The sequence below is a fragment of the Pungitius pungitius genome, chromosome 21, assembly GCF_949316345.1.
Source record: "Pungitius pungitius chromosome 21, fPunPun2.1, whole genome shotgun sequence".
NCBI lineage: Eukaryota > Metazoa > Chordata > Actinopteri > Perciformes > Gasterosteidae > Pungitius > Pungitius pungitius.
The window spans coordinates 3,464,320-3,487,149 of record NC_084920.1 but is presented as its reverse complement, the minus strand read 5'-3'; the positions used below and the strand labels follow the sequence as shown (position 1 = coordinate 3,487,149).

The 22,830-nt window shown below is 42.0% G+C and overlaps 2 protein-coding genes across 2 annotated transcripts in view; both read left to right on the top strand.

The window, feature by feature from the left end:
* The first annotated feature begins 494 nt into the window (after positions 1-494).
* On the top strand, positions 495-6,471 carry LOC119212616 (mucin-13-like). The gene is made up of 18 exons (XM_062560104.1): positions 495-605; positions 1,231-1,293; positions 1,469-1,531; positions 1,620-1,697; positions 1,786-1,863; positions 1,951-2,028; positions 2,185-2,262; positions 2,351-2,428; positions 2,550-2,672; positions 3,088-3,197; positions 3,446-3,510; positions 3,620-3,789; positions 4,196-4,324; positions 4,443-4,488; positions 4,627-4,664; positions 5,103-5,190; positions 5,444-5,852; positions 6,008-6,471. The coding sequence occupies exons 1-18, from the start codon at positions 551-553 to the stop codon at positions 6,149-6,151; spliced, it is 1,893 nt and encodes a 630-aa protein (XP_062416088.1). The 5' UTR covers positions 495-550; the 3' UTR covers positions 6,152-6,471.
* Positions 6,472-9,696: 3,225 nt separating this feature from the next.
* lrp2b (low density lipoprotein receptor-related protein 2b) overlaps positions 9,697-22,830 on the top strand; it is a 29,099-nt gene continuing 15,965 nt past the window's right edge. The window contains 35 exon segments of the mRNA XM_062560229.1: positions 9,697-9,709; positions 9,864-9,974; positions 10,263-10,379; positions 10,513-10,629; positions 10,928-11,071; positions 12,085-12,201; positions 12,327-12,455; positions 12,567-12,736; positions 12,840-13,063; positions 13,286-13,492; positions 13,612-13,814; positions 14,112-14,252; positions 14,394-14,603; positions 14,798-14,990; positions 15,201-15,326; positions 15,424-15,554; positions 15,715-15,852; positions 16,061-16,339; positions 16,435-16,674; positions 17,003-17,125; positions 17,264-17,380; positions 17,565-17,942; positions 18,135-18,383; positions 18,814-19,022; positions 19,106-19,290; positions 19,373-19,601; positions 19,746-19,923; positions 20,108-20,236; positions 20,367-20,533; positions 20,631-20,774; positions 21,035-21,144; positions 21,327-21,551; positions 21,728-21,978; positions 22,181-22,417; positions 22,532-22,723. Coding sequence (XP_062416213.1) covers positions 9,697-9,709; positions 9,864-9,974; positions 10,263-10,379; positions 10,513-10,629; positions 10,928-11,071; positions 12,085-12,201; positions 12,327-12,455; positions 12,567-12,736; positions 12,840-13,063; positions 13,286-13,492; positions 13,612-13,814; positions 14,112-14,252; positions 14,394-14,603; positions 14,798-14,990; positions 15,201-15,326; positions 15,424-15,554; positions 15,715-15,852; positions 16,061-16,339; positions 16,435-16,674; positions 17,003-17,125; positions 17,264-17,380; positions 17,565-17,942; positions 18,135-18,383; positions 18,814-19,022; positions 19,106-19,290; positions 19,373-19,601; positions 19,746-19,923; positions 20,108-20,236; positions 20,367-20,533; positions 20,631-20,774; positions 21,035-21,144; positions 21,327-21,551; positions 21,728-21,978; positions 22,181-22,417; positions 22,532-22,723 — 6,133 coding nt within the window.

Sequence of the window (22,830 nt, the reverse complement as noted above, 5' to 3'; positions counted from 1 at the left end):
AAAGAGGGCACTGGCAGAATCCAAACTAGGTGCATAGAACTGGAAACCCGAGCTTTAACACAAATCATAATCCAAAATCTTTCCAAAATCCAAATGTTTTTTATGAAAGCAATAAGGGTATTTGTAATATATCTTTTCAATTGTAATTTTGGAACGACGACTAAGCAAGTCATTTCACATATAAATTCATGCCTCTTTGGATTTTCTCTTAATCACATCTGACAGCAGGTTCATGGTTGCTATGGTAACCCTGGCTCAGCTTGGCTCATTATAGAGCTCTTATAATTGAACATTAACAGAAACAAAACAAGAGAGACGGATCTATGTCATGGAAGATTGATGAACAGATACAGTATATGTCTTCTCGGTAAAGAAGGCCTATCGAGTCATCTTCTATCATCTATGGGCAGGCAACGTACTTTAGCACAGAGTGCCGCCCTCGAAGGAGTGGCTAATGATTAAAACACCTGAGCCCTAAAAGCCCTGTCCAGTCATAGCCCTCTCTGCCGTTCTTGCTTGTCGTGAAGTTTTGTCAGTAAATAATTTTTTGATGGCTCAAGAAATCAAACCGGTCTTTGTCCTTTGGATGGTTGTGGCCTGTCTAGGTGAGTTGGCCTGTTTTCTTTAATATTTACTCTAAATCCTAAATATTCTCTAACCAAAGCAGAGATACTTGCATGTCACAGACTCTGTTTAAATATGTTTTACTAGATAAGTCAATAAAAGAGAAGAGAAGATCAAACAAAAGTAGGACAGATTTATTGTATAGTTTATTGAATCAAAACGATTGGTACTCGCAAGTGAAAAATGGAAAGTGATAATGCAGACCGAGGGCTGAGCATCGGTCCCTGTAACCAGTGAACCTATTCTATCGTGTTTTCATATTTAATGTCTTTTATCTCACTTTTGTCTCAATTTTAAAATCCTCCTAGTGAGAAATAGATTACTAAATTGCTTCACCCTTGCCTGAACCACCATTCATTTTTTTAGCTGGGGATTTGCTTTGTTTGCACATCATATGTTAATATTTAACTATTGCGTTGAGGCAGATAATCTGACTTTACCTTATGACTCTGTTGTTATCGTACCATCATTTAGGAGTCAATTCCAATAAGGAAGTATCTTTGTTCCCTTAACACCTAATGTCTGGTGCAAGCTTTATATGTTTAAAGCCTAAATTAGTATTATCATGCGGATGTACGAACAGATATTCATGGGTTTTTTCAACAGCTTTGGTTGGTTCAACCACAACACCGAAACCTGCTACTGATTCTACAACCATAAAGCCTCCCGGTATTTTTCATCTTTTAAAACTATTTTTTTTTCTTCCGTTTCAATAATTTCATTGTTTTTTGGTGCTACCACATTGCTCATATTTTTGTGCAATTGATGTCTGACTACAACAGCTGTAGAACCTATAAAAACAACAAGTTAATTTTGATTGTTTACGATTCAACAACAACAACAGCTCCGGATGGTTCATCCACAACACTGAAACCTGCTACCGAGTCTACAACCACAAAGCCTCCAGGTTATTTCATCTTTAAAAAAAAGATTAATGTCTGACTACTACAGCTGTAGAACCTATAACGACAACAAGTGTATTTCCACTCTTCAAGATTCAACAACAACAGCTCCGGATGTTTCATCCACAACACTGAAACCTGCTACCGAGTCTACAACCACAAAGCCTCCAGGTTATTTCATCTTAAAAAAAAAGATTAATGTCTGACTACTACAGCTGTAGAACCTATAACGACAACAAGTGTGTTTCCACTGTTCAAGATTCAACAACAACAGCTCCGGATGGTTCATCCACAACACTGAATCCTGCTACCGATTCTACAACCATAAAGCCTCCAGGTTATTTCATCTTAAAAAAAAGATGAATGTCTGACTACTACAGCTGTAGAACCTATGACGACAACAAGTGTATTTCCACTCTTCAAGATTCAACAACGACAGCTCCGGAAGCTTCACCCACAACACTGAAACCTGCTACTGATTCTACAACCATAAAGCCTCCCGGTAATTTCATCTTTTAAAACTATTTTTTTTCCTTCCGTTTCAATAATTTCATTGTTTTTTGGTGCTACCACATTGCTCATATTTTTGTGCAATTGATGTCTGACTACAACAGCTGTAGAACCTATAACAACAACAAGTTAATTTTGATTGTTCAAGATTCAACAACGACAGCTCCGGATGGTTCATCCACAACACTGAAACCTGCTACCGATTCTACAACCATAAAGCCTCCAGGTTATTTCATCTTAAAAAAAAAGATTAATGTCTGACTACTACAGCTGTAGAACCTATGACGACAACAAGTGTATTTCCACTCTTCAAGATTCAACAACAACAGCTCCGGAAGCTTCACCTACAACACCGAAACCTGCTACAGTTTCTACAACCATAAAGCCTTCAGGTAATTTCATTTTTTAAAACTTAATTTTCTTCTGTTTTAATAATTTCATGTGTTTTAGATGCTACCACAATGCTTATATAGTTGTGTGTGATCAATGTTCTTTTTTTTTTTCACCATAAAGGACCCTGTGATGGAAAACCATGCTTGGATGGGAGCACCTGTCACCCTCGTTATGATCAAACCTTTGAATGCTTGTGTTTGGCTGGTGATAACTATGATTATATCAGCAAAGAATGTCAGAGTGGTAAGGTTTTGTCTTTAGCTTGTGTATTTCATGGTCAGAAAGTGATATTATGGAATTACCACGCCAAATTGTCGGCCTGTTTGTGTCTGTTATTCAAAATAACCTTGTTACACGAGAGTTGTGTTGCTGGTACTGATTATATAATTTTTTTTTAAAATAATCCGCAAAACAAAACCCTATGAAAAACATCTGGTTGGGAATATATCTTGGACTCAAACTGTGGTATCCCATCGTTATGCTGCGTTGCCAGGCAAGCAGATAGAGAATGTTGCTGCAGCTGTCTTAAGTGTATCTGTTTTGAATTTTACAAATATGAGAGTGGTTTTGTACTTGATGTATAATCATGAACATGAAAGGGAGTTTTTTAACTATTCGCTATTTTTTAAATAGACAACATTATATTTTCCTTTTTAAGGCAAAGTCTTCCCTGGACAACTAAACCTGCCTGGCCTCCCATACAAACCGGAAATGGCTGACAAGTCATCACAAGAATTTCAAAACGCTGCCAAAAAGATTAACGGGGAGGTATGCTATAAATTCTAATATTTACTTTATGTGAATTTCTTGGGGCAGTAATGAAGAACCACCAGATGTAAAAACATATTTACTTGAAATGATGTATGACGGTTATTAACAATGATTAACTATTGACAAAAAAACTACTAATAAGCTGCCTCACAATTTTCATAAAAATGCAGTAGTTACATTGATCTAAAGGGGCTATACATTCCTAATCCCAAACCAAAATTGTATAATTTTCTCCTAAAATACAGATTCACAACATTTTCAAGGATGATGATTCTTTCTCCAGCTCGACAGTGCTGGAAATCAGTAAGGTGTAAGTCCCAAAGGTTTCACTGTGCCTCTGTCACAGCACACCTACGTGCATATTGCACTTAATAATTGCGAAATGTAGTGATAATTGAGTGGGGTTTTCTTCTCTTTAGGCCGTCAAAAAAAAGTCAAGTTAGGTCAATGTCAGCGAAGAATAAAGCCATAGCAACTGTTGAGATCATCTTCAAGAAAAGTGCTGACATCAACGGAACACAAGTTCTAGATAAGATGTCAGCCGCCAGCAACTGTAGTGGTTGCTTACTGGATGGTGCAGTTTTTGATCGTAAGTTCATAAACGATATCTTGTTTGAAGTATGAATTGGCTTCAAATACACATAAGATTAGCTTTACTTTAAAATGCTGATTTGTAAATCTTTATATGGTTTTCTGTACTGTTTGTTTTTAATTTAAGGTATTTTTAACGGAAGACATCATGGCCAATTAATATTTAACAAGTTGTGAGCCACTGGTTAAAAGTACCCAAACTTAAAAGTTTATAAACTGTGATTACATATAAATGCCATGGCCTTTTACCGTTGTACATAAAGTGGTCAGCGTGTATCATTCAGCCAATTATGTTTCACTGATAATGAAAGCCGATTCATATCTGTTCAAATCCTGTTGTTATTTTTCCGTACTTATTTGACTTAGCTGAACTGAATTTACCATCTTTTATCCCTGACCTTTAGCCAAACCCTTGTGTTCTTTGGATCCTTGTGATACAAATACTACACAATGCAATGGGATAGATGGAGGATTTACTTGCACCTGTTCGGAGGATTTCATTAAGACAGTCCTCAGTGACAGGTTGTGCATAGGTAAGGACATTTTGTTTGTCTAAAATAGTTAGTGTGTTTGTATATGTATGTTTGTGTGTATTATAATAACATTGTTCATTTTAAGCGCCAACGATTTCATCCTTTTCTGCTTTTGCAGCCTGTCCAAGTGGTTTCAAATCTGAAGACTCCCAAAATTGTGTCCCGTGAGTCTTTAAATTTCCCATCATGTGTAACTGGTTAGTTAAGGGAAAACATAAGAGGCAAAGTAGATATGACCTCTGGCTATAAAAAGCTTGTTAGTAAATTAAACCATTAAATTAATGGTTCTTCCTTTCTTTTAGGTGTCCCTTTGGGCGTTCTGGTTTTAACTGCAAGGAAAGTGAGTATACAATGTGCATGTTTTTTAAGGTTAAGGCAAAATGTCTTAGGGAATTCCCCAAATGACATAAATTCAGTATTGTATAGGTAAAGATTCACATAAAACAATAAAGTAAGTGATGGTAATATGGTCAATTATATTATTCCAATCTCTAGTTCAGTAAGATTCCTTCCCTAACCCATGTTTATATGCAGCTCATGGCAAGTGCAACACATTGTATGTACTATGGAAACATAATGGCTCCAATACACTTTTTCAACACATTTACTGCTCCATGTCCAGTGGTGTTTGCATATAAACCTTCTCTATGGCATCATTGGAATATTAACAGAAGGCCAGGCATTTCATACAATAGGTGAAACACCTTATCAAGTTTGAAAGGACCAATTTTGATAGCGTACCCTTCTTATTGATGCTCTTCTCATTATGTTTTGTCAGCCTGGAAGCTAACTTTGGTCATTGTCGGCTCCGTGCTTGGGAGCCTGCTGCTGATCGCGCTCATTCTTCTGCCTGTATTGACACTCAAGTGAGTTCATCTATTCACTCAGCCATTCACTATTGCCTGTGCCATTTCTTTATTGTGTTTCCGTCTGTACACATTAACTTGTTAACTTGTTATGTAGCTGTCAAATGAACAATGAACTGTATTTTCTTGCAACAGGATTGGCTGGTGTTTAACTTGCTGTTTTATTTTAGGCATTAAACAGTTAGCAAATAATGTCATTGAAAAGATACAGATGCAGTAACAGAGTTATGTCAACGTTGTATTGTCTTGTTAGAGCCTCAAAGAAGATCTCCAAGAAGGAGAAAAGTGGAGACCTGGGGCCATCCTTCAGCCACATTCCTACCAAGCAATCAGGGGTTAACGGCAGTCCAGCTCCAAGGCAACCTGCCCTGTACGGTGGGCCGGCGGACAGGATGTCAGGCTCGGCTAATGCCGGGGGGAATCGGATCCCAAGGGCCACAGCCACAAACAGTTGGGAAAAAAGAGCCAACCTGGAGCGGACCCAGTCCAGCAGACAACCTGCCCCGTACAGTGGGCCGGCCAACAGGATGTTGGGCTCGGCTAATGCCGGGGTGCCTCAGATCCCATGGGCCACAGCCACAAACAGTTGGGAAAAAAGAGCCAATATGGAGATGACTCCGACCAGCAGCAGACAAAACTTGGTTCCAGTGGGGAGGAACTCGGTCAGTATGCACGAAGAGAAGGAACTGTTGAGATTAGAAAAAAGGTTTTAATAGATGGAGTATGAATTCGAATTTTTAGCAGAAAATAAATGAAAGGATCTGGGATGTTCGGTATTGCAATTCTCTGATGAAGAAATTCTCTTTTTTTTTTGTAGCGGCCCTACGACGACCACAATGACATGAACCCATATGCTCAGGCTCGCCCCCAGAGCAACCCCTACACCCAGAATCAACCTCGCGTCGACCCGTACAATCAGCGCCATGGACACAGCAACCCTTACTACATGCACGACAACTGAAGACGGCTATAATTTACAGGGCTTCCCTGGCGAAGGTTTATCCTACATTAACCTAAAATCAATTTTATTGGAATCACCTGAGAATAGATGGCTAAATACCACAAATGCACTATGATGGTGAGAGTTTTGGAAACAGAAGCGAAATGGTCAAGAGGGTCTTGTGCAATTGCGGAAATCAACCAATCATAAACTGTCATATTATTATTACTATTCCTGACCTTTGATAAAGTTAAGGATATGAGATTCACCAATGGTATTTTCACAGTCTTATATTCTATATTTTCAATGTTGATCAATTTAAATATTACTTTCTTAAGACTTTTTAAGTATTAAATAACTTAAAAGAAGATTATGTCTTGCTCCTTAATGAATTTACAGGTAATACTTTTGTTGTAATATGTGTTATGTTAATGATGAATCACAATATTTGGTTGTACTCTCTTCTCTCAGTTATTCCTCCAAATTAGGACATTTTATATCCCTCCATATATCTTACAATATTATAATAGACACAATTATACAATAACTTGAGTAAAATGTTTACATGAAATTAATTGTTGTTATATGTTGTATTCTTTGTCTATTTTTAACAAAATTCATGCCACAAAAATTCAACAACAATAAAATACATAAATATAAATATATAACAATATTTAGAAATTGTTATTTATTGGAATGTATTAATTTGTCTTTATCACTTACATCTATATGAAATCAACCACAAAGTGTTTAAAAACGCAATACTTTAAAGTCATTTAAAATGAATGGCATTCCACTCCTCCTTTTTTGTGTTGGTCTAAAAGCGCCATCTAGTTGACCACAGATATCCTAATAAATGTGAAAGTATATATTATCAATCCTAAAGACAGTGGCATAACTCTTATTTACCACCCATTTTAATTTTGTCTTTCTTTTATCGTTTTTTGGATGGTCCTTAGAATGCGCTTATCAGTTACAAGTGCGACAATTTGTTATTTGTAGCGTCAGTGCAAAACACTCTTTTTGTATAGCCACTGGAGGGCGCCAGAGTTTAACCAACAAAGGAGAATAATCCCAGTGGGATGCGACATGATTTGGGGTTTTCTTCATTTACTTTTTTGATGATATATTGTTCAAAATAAGGCAAAGGGCTATAAAGAAATAGAAATGTAGTGTCCCCAAGCGGGCGAGTTTTAAATGCAGTTTGACAAATTATTTCTCAGTGATATGAAACAACAATGACTACTTGAATTGCTGAAATGCCCGTTGCCAGAGTGGACGAGAACATGTTATTAAACTTTAACTCTATCTTGTCACAAGGTCAGACATCATAATATGCAATAAAGAAGCTGGGAGAGCCTGCTAATATTTGGTCTGTCAGATAACCGCAGCTATGAAAACATCTAAAAATGTGGCATCCATTAGGACCACGGGCCTATGCCTCTGCATAAAGAATTTTGCAATTTGTATTTATATTTATACTATAAATTAAAAACAACTGAAACCCTGTTTTACAGAATATATGTGTTTTCTTTTTACTATATTTTCTTGCTGTGAGTGCAACATGCTGATATTCATACTTTTTTGGAGCTCTTTCTAGGTTGTGGAGAACTAATAGAAGGATAAAACTCTACTGCTATTATTAGTATATTAAGACATATTTCACCTAAAGAACTTGTTAACTCCCGCCGAAGTGTTGCCCAAAAGATGTTGTTACATTTTCCTGCTGATGTAGACAACATACCAACAGGTAAAAGTTAATCTTAGATGAACTTTATGTAACGGAGCCAGCCATATAAAGCTGTATTCCTCCATGTCACATTATTGGTCTGCTGGTTGCTGGACGTTGTACATCTCCATTCCAAAGACAGTACCTCGTTTACACAGTCAGATTCAGCATGAGTGTACTCGCTGTGTCCAACTGACACCAACGTTAAATGATGGGCCTTAAAGGTCTTCAACTTCTGTCTCTTCTACTGCTGTCCCAAGGGATTCAACTTTCTCAAGGTATGTGTGTTCTCTTGAATTTACATCAATGTGTTCTTTAGTCACTAACATTAATGAAAGAAGAACACAAATGCTCGACAATTGTTGTGTTACTAAAGTCTTATTTGCACCAAGTTATTACGTTTCAAGTTATTTTATCTTTTACCATTATGGTAATAAATGGACATTTGCGCTGATTTGAAATGTTCAAATCCCCAGAAATTATTACATAAATAAATCATACTACTAGCTGTTTTCTGAAAATGTGTACAGCAAATATAAATATTCTGTAAAGTATATAAAGAATCTTATTATTGCCTTAACATGATTTTCAGTAGTTCCGAATTTACAATGAGAAAATACTAAATTATTTTGAGCTCTTTTCAAAATGGATCTTAATAGAATACTGAATTATTGTGAATGCACAAATGATACAAAGTACATTTCTCTCTGCTGTTTCAGACTTAAATTACATATTTAAAATGATGATTGTATACTTCAAGGTTTGTACGGTTAAATCATGTTGGAGAATTAACAACCCTTTATAATGGCTGGATCACATGTTTGAAAGTGTCTACAGCTCTCATAAACATGACAACTCATTGCTCAGGAAATTGTAAAAAGCATTTTTTATTTAAGTGACCTGGACATCTGACATTTTATCTTAAAATATAAAATGTCCTAAGGACTTACATAAAAATGAAACCATTAATGATTACAGATGTTTTAAATTACCGTAACTCCATAGCGCGCGCATGTGTGTGTGGTTGTGTGTACAGGAAGTTGTGATAGTGGGGGGTTCCAGTGCACCAGTGGACAATGCATCAACAAAGCTTGGAGATGTGATGGGACTAAAGACTGCACAGATGACTCAGATGAGCTGAACTGTCGTGAGTATTACACCCGATCACTGGAAACACAGAAGGGGAAGATAAAGCAAATGACTCCACACTGTATTATCATTCATGTGTTTACTATTCAATTGTGTTGTCCTTTTTGGCAGCGACTTCATCATGCACCTCGCAGGAATTTAAGTGTGTGACGAGCGGTGAATGCATCTCTCTGGGATTCGTCTGTGATGGAGAGGAAGACTGCGTCGATGGTTCAGATGAAAAAAGAACCTGTGGTATGCAGAGTGGATTGTTTATTTGCTTTTGGCTGTCGTTAACAATGAAAGACTCCCAAAAATGTATGAGTCATGAAAAGTCAAAGCAGTAAACAGCTAAAGGGACCATTGCAGAAGTAAGGAAGGAAGGAAGGAAGGAAGGAAGGAAGGAAGGAAGGAAGGAAGGAAGGAAGGAAGGAAGGAAGGAAGAGTATGGAAATGACCTTGACAAACACATTTGACTTACACCAGCAAACTGCCCGTTAAGAATTGCGAGTCTACTTTCCCTTTTAACGTTGCATTTTAAAACAATTCTCACTTGAACGCTCTCGGTTCAGGTGGACGGACGTGCAGCCCAGACCAGTACACCTGCCAAGAGGGCCAATGTGTCCCGGGAAAATACAGATGTGACCACGTGAAGGACTGCGTAGACCACTCCGATGAAAAAAACTGCAGTAAGACATTTAAATCTTCAATGAACCTTAGATGTCAGTGAAAGATTCAATAGACGGATGTTTTGTCAGGTTGTTTTTTAATTCTCTGATCTGTAAATATATATATATATATATATATTTTTTCATTTGCATCATTGGGCGGGAAATATGTTACAATTTTAATAAACATAATGCAAATTATTTGCAGACTATCCCCGTTGCACTGAGAAGACTTGTGCCAACGGGGCCTGTTACAACCACTCGCAGCATTGCAATGGACTGCAGGACTGCCGAGACGGCTCCGATGAATTCAACTGCAGTGAGTAACGTTAGATGAGACCTACCTGGAGCCAAGTGCTTTAAATAGCTGTTTTTGCAGATACTCGAGAATAGCCTGTTTTGGAAAGCATTATTAATCATTATGTTGCAGCTGCATATATGAGAGTGGTACAAGAATCTTGGGAATATATATTTAAAGCTGCCGTGAATGTTGTCAATTTGCTTTTATCTTTTACAAATGCTTTTGTCGATAGTTTCGTTGGAGATTGTTGCAAGGATGTACAACAGCGTAGATTTCTTCTAACTTCTGTCTTTGTTTTATTCTCAGCTACGCAACATTGTCCCATCCACCAGTATCAGTGTGCAAATGGCTACTGTATACCAAATTCATTTGTGTGTGACCACTGGAATGACTGTGGAGACAACAGCGATGAGGAAGGCTGTGGTGAGGATAAATGAACGTGTGAACCAAGAGGACTGAATTGATTCCGTCTTCATAAAATATCAACCTCTTAAACAGAATAACTTTCTTATTTATGTTTTAATTGATCGTGTCCTATCTATTTTGTTCTTATCAGTGTACCGGAGCTGTAGTGGCGGTGAGTTCACATGTTCCAGTGGCCGTTGTATTCCTCAGCGCTGGGTTTGCGACAAGTTCAATGACTGTGGTGACTACAGTGATGAGAGAGGATGTGGTGAGGACGTTTTTTTAAACTTTAAATTCAGTAAACATAGCTGTTGTAGCACATTGCACAGGAGCGAATCGTGTTGGTGTAGTTTAGGAGTCACATTCTGTAATGTGGAAAACATTGCGATATACAATTGACAAATGAAGGCTTAAAGTAATTGAATAAGCGATTTAGAAAAATATCCTTGCAGGAAACTTTATTTAAAACTTGAATTTGAACTTCTGAAATATGGAAATAGGAAAATGTATAGCACGTGGAAATGTTTATACTTTGTGATATAACCATGTGTTTTTGTGGTTTTTAGATAGTAACTCTCGAGACTGCTACCCTGGGGAGTGGGGATGCCCAGGCTCGACAGTATGTATTGCGGTGGGCAAAGTGTGTGACGACAAACCTGACTGTCCTGGAGGAGCAGATGAGACCAACTCCACAGCACAAAAAATCTGCAGTAAGTCACAAGGATGTTAATGTGTCACGTGGTTTGATAAATCCTCACCTGCACTCATAAATGTTTCAGTCAGCTGTTGAGACTGCTGAGTGACACTTACGCCCTCCTTATCACTGCCACCACTCGCGCCTGGTTTAAGATTAACTTTTATGAGGTTTAATGATAGCTTGAATGCTGGTCACGATGCTCATGCACATGTTCTTACATTTCAGGGTGTTGCGTTATACCAGGGCTGTCAAAATGAACGCATTAATCTATGAGATTGATTTGGCCGAGATTACGGTGGTAACATATTTTAACGCAGTTAACGCAACTTTGTTTACTTCCGGTTTTCCGGTGTGCCGGAAGTAAACAACGATGACCCCGGAAACGAAACCGCCGCTAGCTGCAGTCAGTTAGACAGGAGAGGCGGTGGTTGAAGATGGACAGAGCTGTTTGTATTGGAAGTAAAACAGACAGAGGCGCAACATACAACCACAGAGAACTGTGCAGATGAATTCCTCCAGGTGTCAAACAGAATGAGGGGTGAGTGGCAAAAGGACCACTTTACTAGGCCAAGCTAGCTGCTAGGTTAAGCTAGCTGCTAGGTTAAGCTAGTTGCTAGGTTAAGCTAGTCGCTAGGTTAAGCTAGCTGCTAGGTTACTTCCACCTCAACACCCTGTGCGGCACACGGTCTGTCCCTAAAAGACAGTGGTTTGGAAAGCGTCCTGGCCAAATGTGGGGAGATTGCTGGCACTTCAAACACAGCCATCGAATGATGGAGAGTTGCGAGGAAAGTGCACAAGGACAGCAGGAAGCGTCGCTAGTTCCACCTGGTGGGATTCTGCCTTCAAGGTTATGTGTGTAGTGTGTCTAAAATACACGCTTTCTATAGTGAGTACTCATTACTAGTAAGGTTGAGTCTTTAGAAGAAAGACGCACTTTTAATCGCGATCAATGAATTTCAAAATGTGTGATTAATTAGTTCACTTTCTTTAATCTTTTGATTTATTTATTACAATTCTCCTTTACAGGCTTGGAGCAGTGCTCCGCCTTGAGTTGCGAGTTCCTCTGCCACCCGTCTCCTGAGGGAGGCGCTTGCCACTGTCCTGATGGATTCACTGTAGCAAACGACAGCCGTTCCTGTGTCGGTGAGTGCCGTGTGAAGCCAGCTTTAATGCGCTTAAAGTACTTAACTTCCCCCGTTGCAAATAATCAGAAAAGGTCCTTTCCCAAATGCTTCTATTTTAAATATTGGCATTCTATTTCTGCCTAGACTATAACGACTGTCAAATCTGGGGGATCTGTGACCAGCTGTGTGAAGATCGCCCCGGGACACACCGCTGCAGCTGTGCTGATGGGTACCTCCTGGAGCAGGGCCACGTGTGTAAAGCCAATGTGTCAGGTACAGGGACTCACACAAGTAGCAAAACTTCAAAAAGTATTGTTATATATATATATATTTTGCAGAATTGATCAAACACCTAAGATGACCAAAGGTTTTTGTGATTTCCAGCTGGACTGCCACAGCTTATTTTCACCAACGGCGGTGATGTGATGATGGCTGATATACATGGACGCTTTGTCAGAACTCTGGTGCCATCACAGGGGAAAGGATTTTCAGTAGGCGTGGCATACCACTGGCACAGCGCCACCGTCTTCTGGAGTGATACGTACACCAAAAAGGTCAGTCCAAGTTATCGTGACCTCTTGTGATAACGTTTCGTTCCCCTCACCTTTATTGTCGCTTCTTCTGCATAAGTAAAAAAACGTTTTATTCTTTTACCAGGTGTACTCTGCCAACTACAATGGGGGTGACATTAAAGAGGTTCTGACCGCTGCAGTCCAGAGTGTCCAGAACCTCGCAGTCGATTGGATCAACTTTAAGCTTTATGTGTTGGAGGCGACGATGGAGCGAATTGACGTGTGCGACTTCAATGGAGAGAATCGGGTCACGCTTGTGGCTGAAAACCTGCAAACTCCTCATGGCCTCGCCTTGGATCCTACAGTGGGGTGCGTTTAAATGCTTTAAATAATAACATCTGTTATAAATTATAATTTTAGTATGGAAATAGTGTCAGCATTGTATTTGTTTCCTTTTTAAATAAAAACTGAAGATGAAGCTAATACGGGTCCAAAGTCTGCTCATTTGCCAAAGACACTACTATTTTAAAAGAATTCACCTTAAAGAACTGTATTCTGTGTTAACAATTTTTATTTTTGGTTTGTTTGCAGCTATATGTTCTTCACAGACATGGGGGTTGCTAGTGAGGACATGAAGCTCGAGCGTGCCTTCATGGATGGAAGTAATCGCGTGGAGCTGGTGAAGAGCAGACTGGGCACCCCAACAGGAATTACCCTAGATATCATCACCAAGAGGGTTTACTGGTCCGACAGTCACTTCGACACCGTGGAGACCGTCACCTACAGTGGATTGGACAGGTAAAGGTTGCACTGAAGATGTTCTCAGTCAACAAAGATGTCTTCCTACCTTTAAGCTGGAAAGGGAAACAATGGCCGCTGTCCTTGGTGTCCAATCTGAGGTGTTGTCGTTTACCCAGGAAAATAGTCCTTAACGGTGGAACCCAGGCTCCGTATCCTTTTGGAATCGCCGTGTTTGAAAACCACGTGTTCTTCACCGACTGGACCAAGATGGGTGTGGTGAGAGCCAACCGGTTCAACGGAAGCAACCCGGCACTCCTCTATCGTACCGCAAAGCGGCCGGGTCATGTTGTAGTCTCTCATGCTGCCCTGCAACCCGTTGGTAAGGAGGCACACTTCCTACCCGTAACAAAACAGATCACGGTTCAGTTTTTTCTTGTTGTTTTGTTTTTATTCATCTGCAAATAATCATAAACATAGATAATATATCGTCACAGTGCAGAAAGAGGTCGGCAGCCCAATGCGTTTACTTGAAGCCTCCACCTAAATAATCTTACAATGTTACAATGCTGTAGACAACATGAAATGGTACGATTGGCTAAAATATACTTTTTTAAGACATAATGAATGATAAAAATATTAATACACTTCAAACAGAAACATGTGTTGTGTCTTTCAGTGATGAACCCATGTGGCAAACACAACGGGGGTTGTCAGCAGATTTGTGTTTTGAGTCACCGCACCGACAATGACGGCCTGGGCTTTCGATGCAAGTGTCGTCACGGTTATGACCTGCAAACTGACCGCCGGACATGCTTCAGTAAGTTTCCCTTTCATTTTCCCTTTCATTCATCAAATTGAAGACACAGACCATGACACTAATAACGGCTAACATTCAGAATATCCTAAATGATTTTGACAGTAGAATCTTGGTCACTGTGACTTAATTCTCTTTGAACAGAGGTGAAGGACTACTTGCTGTTGGCCACCTCTCTTGGGGTGCGGGGGATTCCACTGAATGTGTCCCTCCAGGAGGACATCACGCTGCCCCTCTCAGGGCTCGGGACATCTTTCTCTGGCTCTGCTGTGGAGTTTGACGGCAGTGAGGAAGCCCTTTTCTACAACGACAGGTCCAGAGGCCTCGTCTATAAGTCCAACCTCAACGGCACTGGTGGGTTTTTATTACATTTGTTTTATAAGGCACGTTAAGATGGCTATAAGGGAGATCTCATGGTGAATAACATGGTAAATTAATCGATTACCCATGGGAGATAATCTTAGTATTAGATATTGTCTCCTCCAAGGCTTTATTCTTCATCCCGTGTGTCACACATCACCTAATGGATTTACTCTGTGCTTTCTCAGTCCAACAGATTTTGACAGGCTACAGAGTGGGAACGATTGACGCCATGGCTTACGACTGGACCTCCAAAGTGTTGTTTTGGACCACAAGCACCTACAAAGCGGTGGTGGCCTTCAGAGTCCCAGACAAGTCGAGACGAGACATTGTGACGGGATTAAGGAACCCGAAAGGAATCGCAGTGCATCCTAGCGCTGGGTGAGTGCTCTGATTTGGAGGAGGTCCAAGTACTGCAGAGTGGCTGGTTTGTTCTGGGGAGATTTCAAAGGAATGAACTCCATTCAAGTTAAATCAGTCTGAAACGTTGCTTATACCCACGCTTGGAGCCGCTGTCATTCTTTTGTATAATCCATAGAAGTGCTTTTATGAGTGAACTATTTGTGACAGTGTGAATATGTTCATCCCCAGCTTCTTGTTTTGGTCCGACTGGTACCGTCCCGCGGTCATAATGAGAGGCTTCACTGATGGCAGCAATGCTGTTCCTCTGGTCAACACAACTCTGGGATGGCCGTATGGACTTTCTGTTGACTTTGTGTAAGCACAGCGAAGACATAAAGTAACAATTCTCAGGCTTTTTCAAGGGAATACAGGAATGTGTGTTTATATATTTTTTGTGATTGCTCTTCAACAGGATGGACAGGCTGTATTGGGTGGATTCCCAATTGGACCAGATTGGTCACATTAGCATCCAAGGACATGACCGACAGACATTCCCCAATATTGGCCAGATCACTCAACCCTACTCCCTAACAATTTATTCAGGTGGGTCGTAACTGCACAATACCTTCACACCTGTATACAATATTATTCATCAGCTTTGACATAACCAAACCCATTCTTCACAAACCTCTAAAAAATCCCACACATTCATTTGTATCCCTTGGTCTTTTTTTAAATGCTAAACCTTCTACTGTTTTTGTAGACTACCTGTATGTGTCTGACACAAGGACCAGTGCAGTATTCGAGATGAGGAAGAGGGATGGGGGAGGTAACATTATGATCAGACAAGGAATCACCGGCATCTTGAACGTCAAGGCCTACACAGCTGACCTCCACAGCGGTAAGTTCACACACTGCAGTCCACAGATGGTGGAGGACGGATGAATTGCACTAAGCAAAAGCCGTTAGATAACGAGAAGAATGAAATAAGTCCCAGCCGGCATGAGAATACGACCATTAACGTCACATTCTGGTACCGGAATAATCAACTCCAATACCTCAGCAGTAGTTGTGTGTAATCCAGAAACTCTCCATCATCCTTCTGATAGCGTTCACCAGCCGCTGCAATACGGTGTCCAACGGGCTCTGCAGCCACTTCTGTTTCCCGACCCCGTCCTTGAGTCGAGTGTGCGGCTGTCCGTATGGCATGAAGCTTCAGGCCAATCAGAGGGACTGTGTCAAGGACGATTCTGTCCCCCCGCCTGACAACAACTGTGGCGACTTCTCTTTTGAGTGTGACGAAGGACGCTGTCGACCCAACTCTTACCGCTGCGATGGAATCGCTGATTGCATAGACAAGACTGACGAGGCCAACTGCACAGACACAGGTAAACGTAGGGTACAGAAAAAACGTATGTGGAGGAAGAATGGTTGAGTTAATCACTTCTTCGATCCATCCTCTTGCCTCACGTGTCTTCGCCAGGAGCGACCTGCTCTCCGCGAGCGTTCACCTGCAACAACAAGCACTGCATCCTGTCCAACTGGCGCTGCGACGGCGTGGACGACTGCGGCGACGGTTCCGATGAATTACACTGCCCCACTAGACTCCCTAGCACCTGCGCAGCCGGCTACTTTACCTGTGATAACGACAGGTGTGTGTCTGAAATATGGGTGTGTGACGGCAACAACGACTGCGGCGACGGCTCCGATGAACGGAACTGCAGTAAGTGTGTGTGTGTGTGGGGGGGGGGGGGGGGGGGCAGTCTAATTATAAGGGTGTGCTGGGAGCCGCAAGGTTGTGCGGTTGGAATCCCGGCTGCCCCATGTGCCATGTCGAAGTGTCCCTCAGCAAGACACCTTACCCCTAATTGCTCCTCAGGCAAAATTTAATGCATGGGTTATAATGCAATGCAAAGTCGCTTTGGATAAAATCGTCATCTAAATGACGTGTAATGTAATGTACAAGTCCAGTGTTGTTTAAACACATAAAAGTTTGTCAACTGTGTACTGTAATACGACTCTGATAAATGAGCTGTATCTGTGATCGACAGATTCAACCATCACTACTTGCCCTCCTTCTTACTTCCTGTGTCCCGACCACCGCTGCATTCACAACTCATATTTGTGTGATGGAGACCAGGACTGTCTGGATGGCTCTGATGAGAAAAACTGTGGTAGGAATATTCTTAACTTCAATATTTGTTGGATTGTGTTTTACTAACAAGGGGGTAATTTAAAATTACCATTCTTTTGTGTTTTGCTACTTTAGTTGACTTCAATTTTGCCTCTTAATTTCCCTTTTCCATCCTTAGAGTTTGCCTGTGCCTCCTATGAGTTTGCCTGTTCCAGTGGTGACCAGTGTGTCACTTCGAGATATCGCTGTGACGGAGTGTTTGACTGCAGGGACCATTCCGATGAAAGAGACTGTCGTAAGATAGCAGCCCTGACTCACAATATAACAAATATAATAGTTGTGTTTACTAGTGATGTAATTATAACAAATTGCGCTACTTAAAAATCAGCCAGATTTATTGTTAAATGTATTCATTCAGATTCATTTTGACACTGTTTTTCGGAATATTTTTTGACATTTGCTGCTGCTCCTTCCACCAGCCACTCGTGTTCCGGGCCTGTGCCACAATAACGAGTTCCAGTGCCAGACGGACGGTTTCTGCATACCGGACGAGTGGGAGTGCGACGGCCATCCGGACTGTGAGGATGGTTCGGATGAACACAACTCCTGCCCGCCTGTCACGTGCCGACCCAACTATTTCCAGTGTACCAACAAGCTGTGCGTCCCATCGGACTGGTTGTGTGACGGCGAGAACGACTGCCGGGACATGAGTGATGAACAGAACTGCCCCACCCCTCCTTTTAATTGCCCCTCCGGACAGTGGCAGTGCCCCACTGACCTGCTGTGCATCGACCTGGACAAGGTGTGCAATGACCAGAGGGACTGCCCCAATGGAGCAGACGAGTCGCCTATCTGCAGTGAGTTTTTCCATCATCCATCATACACAATATTTTAGCCTTGGCCCACAGGATTCCTACAAAAGCAGAATCATTTGAACGGTGCTGCGGCATAGTAAGCCGCATCAAAATAAGAGAAATAGAGGCAAAAGCAACAATGACAAACACAGCATGATGCACAGTACTTCCTCACTCTCATGTCATTTCACCAAGACCAAGATGACTGTGCACTGAACAACGGAGGCTGCAGCAACGGCTGTGTCCAAGGACCATTTGGGGCTCAGTGCACCTGTCCATCGGGATTTCAGCTCCTCAACGACTCGAAGACCTGCGACGACATCGACGAGTGCCTGATCCCAGGTTTCTGCAGCCAGCAGTGCTACAACGAGAGAGGAAGTTTCAGGTGCTTCTGCTCACATGGCTACCTCCTCGAGGCTGATGGACGCACCTGCAAAGCTGCAAGTGGGAAATGAACCTCGCATCACAAAAATGCTGAATGGGATCAACGTATTGTTGGGGCCATTTGGTACACCCTTTTTTGGTCATTTAGGGTAATTGATTCAAGTGGTGTTGGGTATATCAATGGGTATTTTTTGTTGATTGCTAAATCACACTATATCTCGCCATACTTATGCTGATTACTCTGGAAAGCAAATTTGTCAAGCAAAGTTTTTTCCCAACATCAAAATTCAGTCAGCAGGATAATCTCCCCATAGCAGCCTCTCGGACTACTTTCAGTTTCCGTTACTAGATCCATTTCTGTCTGTTAAATGCTCAGCACCCCAAATCAAATGAAAGCCTAGTACTTAGGAGTAAAAGTAGAACGTGCAGCATTTACCGGATCCTAAAGCAACATACAATGTTATTACAACCATATTTTCTCTTCCCTTAGACCCACTAGCAGCTGTACTTCTGGTCACCAAGCGAAGCCAGATCATCGCCGACAGGATCAACAGGAGACCCCCCCTGATTGTACCAGTGATCAGCGGTACAGGCATCGTTTCCGTGGACTTCGATCGCGTGACTTCCAGGATCTACTGGGCAGATGCAGAGCAGAAAAAGATATGGAGTGCCTACCAGAACGGCACGGACAGACAGGAAGTAAGCCAAGCCAAAGGTTCTCTGAAAAGTTCAAACGTGGCTGCTCGACCACAGGGCTACACAACAACATGTCCTTGTTCTAGGTGTTCTCCAGCGGTCTGATGGTACCTGAGAGCATAGCTGTGGACTGGACGGGTCGCAACCTTTATTGGACCGACTCAGTCTTGGAAAACATTGAGGTCTCCACTCTGGACGGTCGATTTCGGAAAGTCCTCCTCGTCAAAAATGTCACAAGCCCCCGCGGACTAGTTTTAGACCCCCGTAACTAGTGAGTAGAGACTCTTTGAGTGAAACTGACATTTGGATGTTTTTTTATTTGGTGTTACATTTCACGTTGTCAACCCCCTCAGCACCAACCTGATGTTCTGGTCGGACTGGGGTCAGAACCCTAGGATCGAGCGGGCCGACATGGATGGAGCCATGAGACGAGTCATTGTCAGCACTAAGCTCTACTGGCCCAACGGCCTGGCCCTGGACTACACCACCCGCAGGGTCTATTTTGCCGACGCCTACCTCAAATACATTGACTACTGTGACTACGATGGCAAAAACCGCCATCAGGTCATGGCAAGTGACCTGGTAGGTTTAGTTTAATTCAGTTTGGTTAGAATTGTTTCAACCCTTAGCTGCAAATCTTTGATTCTTTTAGCAGGGACTTTTGGTAAATTAGGACGTCCTTAATAAATAAATAAATAAACATTATCCCTGTGCGCCTCTGACCAGGTTCTCCAGCACCCACACGGAATGACCATCTTTGAGGACAACATCTACTGGTCGGAGCGCTACACTAGCAAAGTGATGAGGACGAACAAGTTTCACGGGGGCAACGTCACCACTTTGATGAACGACGTCTTCCAGCCCATGGGCATCGTTATGGACCATCCCATCAAGCAGCCCACAGGTAACCCTCCAGTTAAGCCGTTTGTCTTACCGGCGTGCTTTTTAGCGGCCAGCTGAATGTATTTTGAAAGAAAGCACCTAAAGTTAACCAGATGTTTACGCTGTTAAGGACTATGACGAATTGGATCCACCCTGCAAATGTGAATTTAAGTGTGGTTTGAAGGTGACACAGGCTTTGTTTTTAGCCATCGACCCATGCAGAGAACACCTGTGCTCTCAGCTGTGCCTGCTGTCAGGCATGAGACCCAGGTACTACACCTGCCACTGTCAGTCTGGCTGGAAGCTTGGCGACGACAAACGCACATGTGTCAAAGGTAGGTTTTTTCTTACAGTAGCTTTTACTTTTATTTTCAATATACTCTTCATCTCTGTTTATTTTCTTATCTTTTATACGCCAATGTTGAAATCTGTGTTCCTCTCGCCATGTGCACTGATCTATTCTAGACAAAACTCCCTTCTTGATGGTGGTGAGAGATTCCGTGATATTTGGCATTCCTCTTGATCCCGCTGACCCTTCCAACAATGCAATGGCCCCCGTGTCGGGCATCAGCCACGGGACGGACATTGACTTCGATGACCAGGATCAGTTACTCTATTGGGTGCAGAGCACTGTGAGTGGAGGTTGACTTATATCTTAGCCATTAGTTGAGTATCTACAGTTTCCAAAAGGCCAGTTGTGATGCACGGTGGCCTTATTTTTTTTGTTAGGGTTCTATATGGCAAGTGAAAACCAGCGGTGCCAACAGGTCCGAGTTTGCGCCGGCTGCTTTCATTGGCTCGCCGTCTGGTTTGGCTTTTGATTGGATAAGCCGTTTAATGTTTTACACCAATCCTACTGGGAAATCCTTAGAGGTAAGCACCCTTTGAGACAAAAAAAATTGCAATGAGTGTATTTAAAGCTGGCAATACAATGCCAAAAAGCCACAAGATGACACAGATGGACTAAATGAATGGATTACAAGGATGACAGCATTTATCCTTACCTGTTCCCTCACAGCACATTTAATCTCAACTGGATTAATACACACATACAGTACATACATGTTCACTTTGATTCAGTTTTTGCCACGTCATTGCGCAGGTAAATAACCTAAAGTTTACACTTCACCAAGGTTATCCGTGTGGATGGAGACCAGCACTATAGGAAGACCCTCATCACCTCCACCGGGAAACCAGAGGGAACAGGAGAGCCCGTTGGAGTAGCCCTGGATCCAGTTCAAGGGTAATAGCTCTGTTCAGCTGGAGATAAAAACAGTAACCGATAAAATCATCGGACATTACAAATTTACAAATATTACAAATACAAACATCACTTTCTCCATGTCGGTATTACATGGATTTTACACATAGTTTAATTTATAAACTACAGACTTTGTTTCTCACGTTCACATTTTCCCTTCACAGGAAATTGTTTTGGACGGACAAGGGCTCCGACAACGGAGTTCCTCCAAAGGTTGGCAGTGCCGACATGGACGGAGGAAACCTCACCAACCTCTACACGGGCAACCTGGCAAACATTGGATTCATCGCCGCTGACATCCCGGCCATGAAACTGTACTGGGGCGTGTCGGGCTCAGGGCTGGTGCGTTTACTGTACCTGCTCGACATATAGACACAGAAATGTGTGCAGTTACTCTACATTTATGCAGCGGCATTGGCTGTGAATACATTATCCTCACTGGCTATTTTTTATTTCTATTCATCTTTCTGTTTTTGAGAAGGTTATCTTTTCGATACTTAATGTCCAAATGCATAACGGGTCACATCATGTAATGTGTTCAGAACAAGCTTATTTTTTAAATAAGTCTTCATCTTCACTTTGTTCCGTCGTTATTTGCCCAGATTGAGAGTGGCACCATGGACGGCGTAACCCGGGTGGTTGTGGTGAGGGGCCTGTCTCATCCTTGGGGACTTACGGTCTACCTGAACCACCTCTACTATACCGACCTGGACTACGAGGTCATTGAGAGGGTGGACAAGGACAACGGTGCGAACATGAGGGTGATGAGGAGCGGCATGTCTGGCCTGCGCGCCCTTAAAGTGCACGCCAGAGATGGTACGTGGACTTGCTTGTTTTATCATTTATTCCAGCGTTGTCTGTCCTTGAGCTTTTGTGTTTTCTCCTGAAGAAATATCTGCACCCCCCTCTGCTTCTTCTAATGTTTATTCAAATGTTGATTTGCATTACAATTCACAAGGGCTCATATGACCCTCTGATCCTTCCTTTTTACCTTTTAACTTTCCCTCTCTCACCTCAGAATCGGTAGGGATCACCAACGCCTGCAGCTCCAACAACGGGGGCTGCCCCCACCTGTGTCTGCCCAAACCTGGCAATCAAAAAACCTGTGCCTGTACCACAGGCTTCAACCCGTCCCATGACGGATCTCGCTGTGAACAGTATGACTCTCTCGCTATTGTCTCCGCTACCAACTACATCCGTGGCTTCCACATAAACAGCTCTGACCACTCTGAGGCAATGGTGCCTGTCGGTGGAAGTATGTCGGCTTCATGTTATTCTGCATTATGGTCTTCTAAATTGTTGGCAAATACCAAATTATCAGATGATACATACATACAAGTAGTGTTTTTTCTATTTTTTTTTCTTGCAGCCTACTACTCCATTAAAGGCAATTTGGATCTCCATATTGAATCTGGCTTTGTATACTGGGCTGACAACAGCACCTCCACCTCATTCAGGGGCATCTTCAGAGCCAAAACTGATGGGGGCCATTACAGCACCGTCCTCAACTCAGGCGTTGGAAGAGGAGGAATCCCGGGCCTTGCTGTGGACTGGGTTGCGGGTATAAAGCCGACCAACATTCACTTCCTTAATTTGTTATTTAACGGGCAAAGATTTTAACTAGAACTTGCAAATATAATTAACTCTTTATTTTCATGCAAAATTCAA

Coding starts and splice junctions, on each gene's coding strand:
- LOC119212616 (XM_062560104.1), top strand. CDS start 551: ATGGCTCAAGAAATCAAACCGGTCTTTGTCCTTTGGATGGTTGTGGCC. Junction 1,294..1,468: donor TACAACCATAAAGCCTCCCG/GTATTTTTCATC, acceptor CAACAACAACAG/CTCCGGATGGTTCATCCACA. Junction 2,263..2,350: donor TACAACCATAAAGCCTCCAG/GTTATTTCATCT, acceptor CCACTCTTCAAG/ATTCAACAACAACAGCTCCG.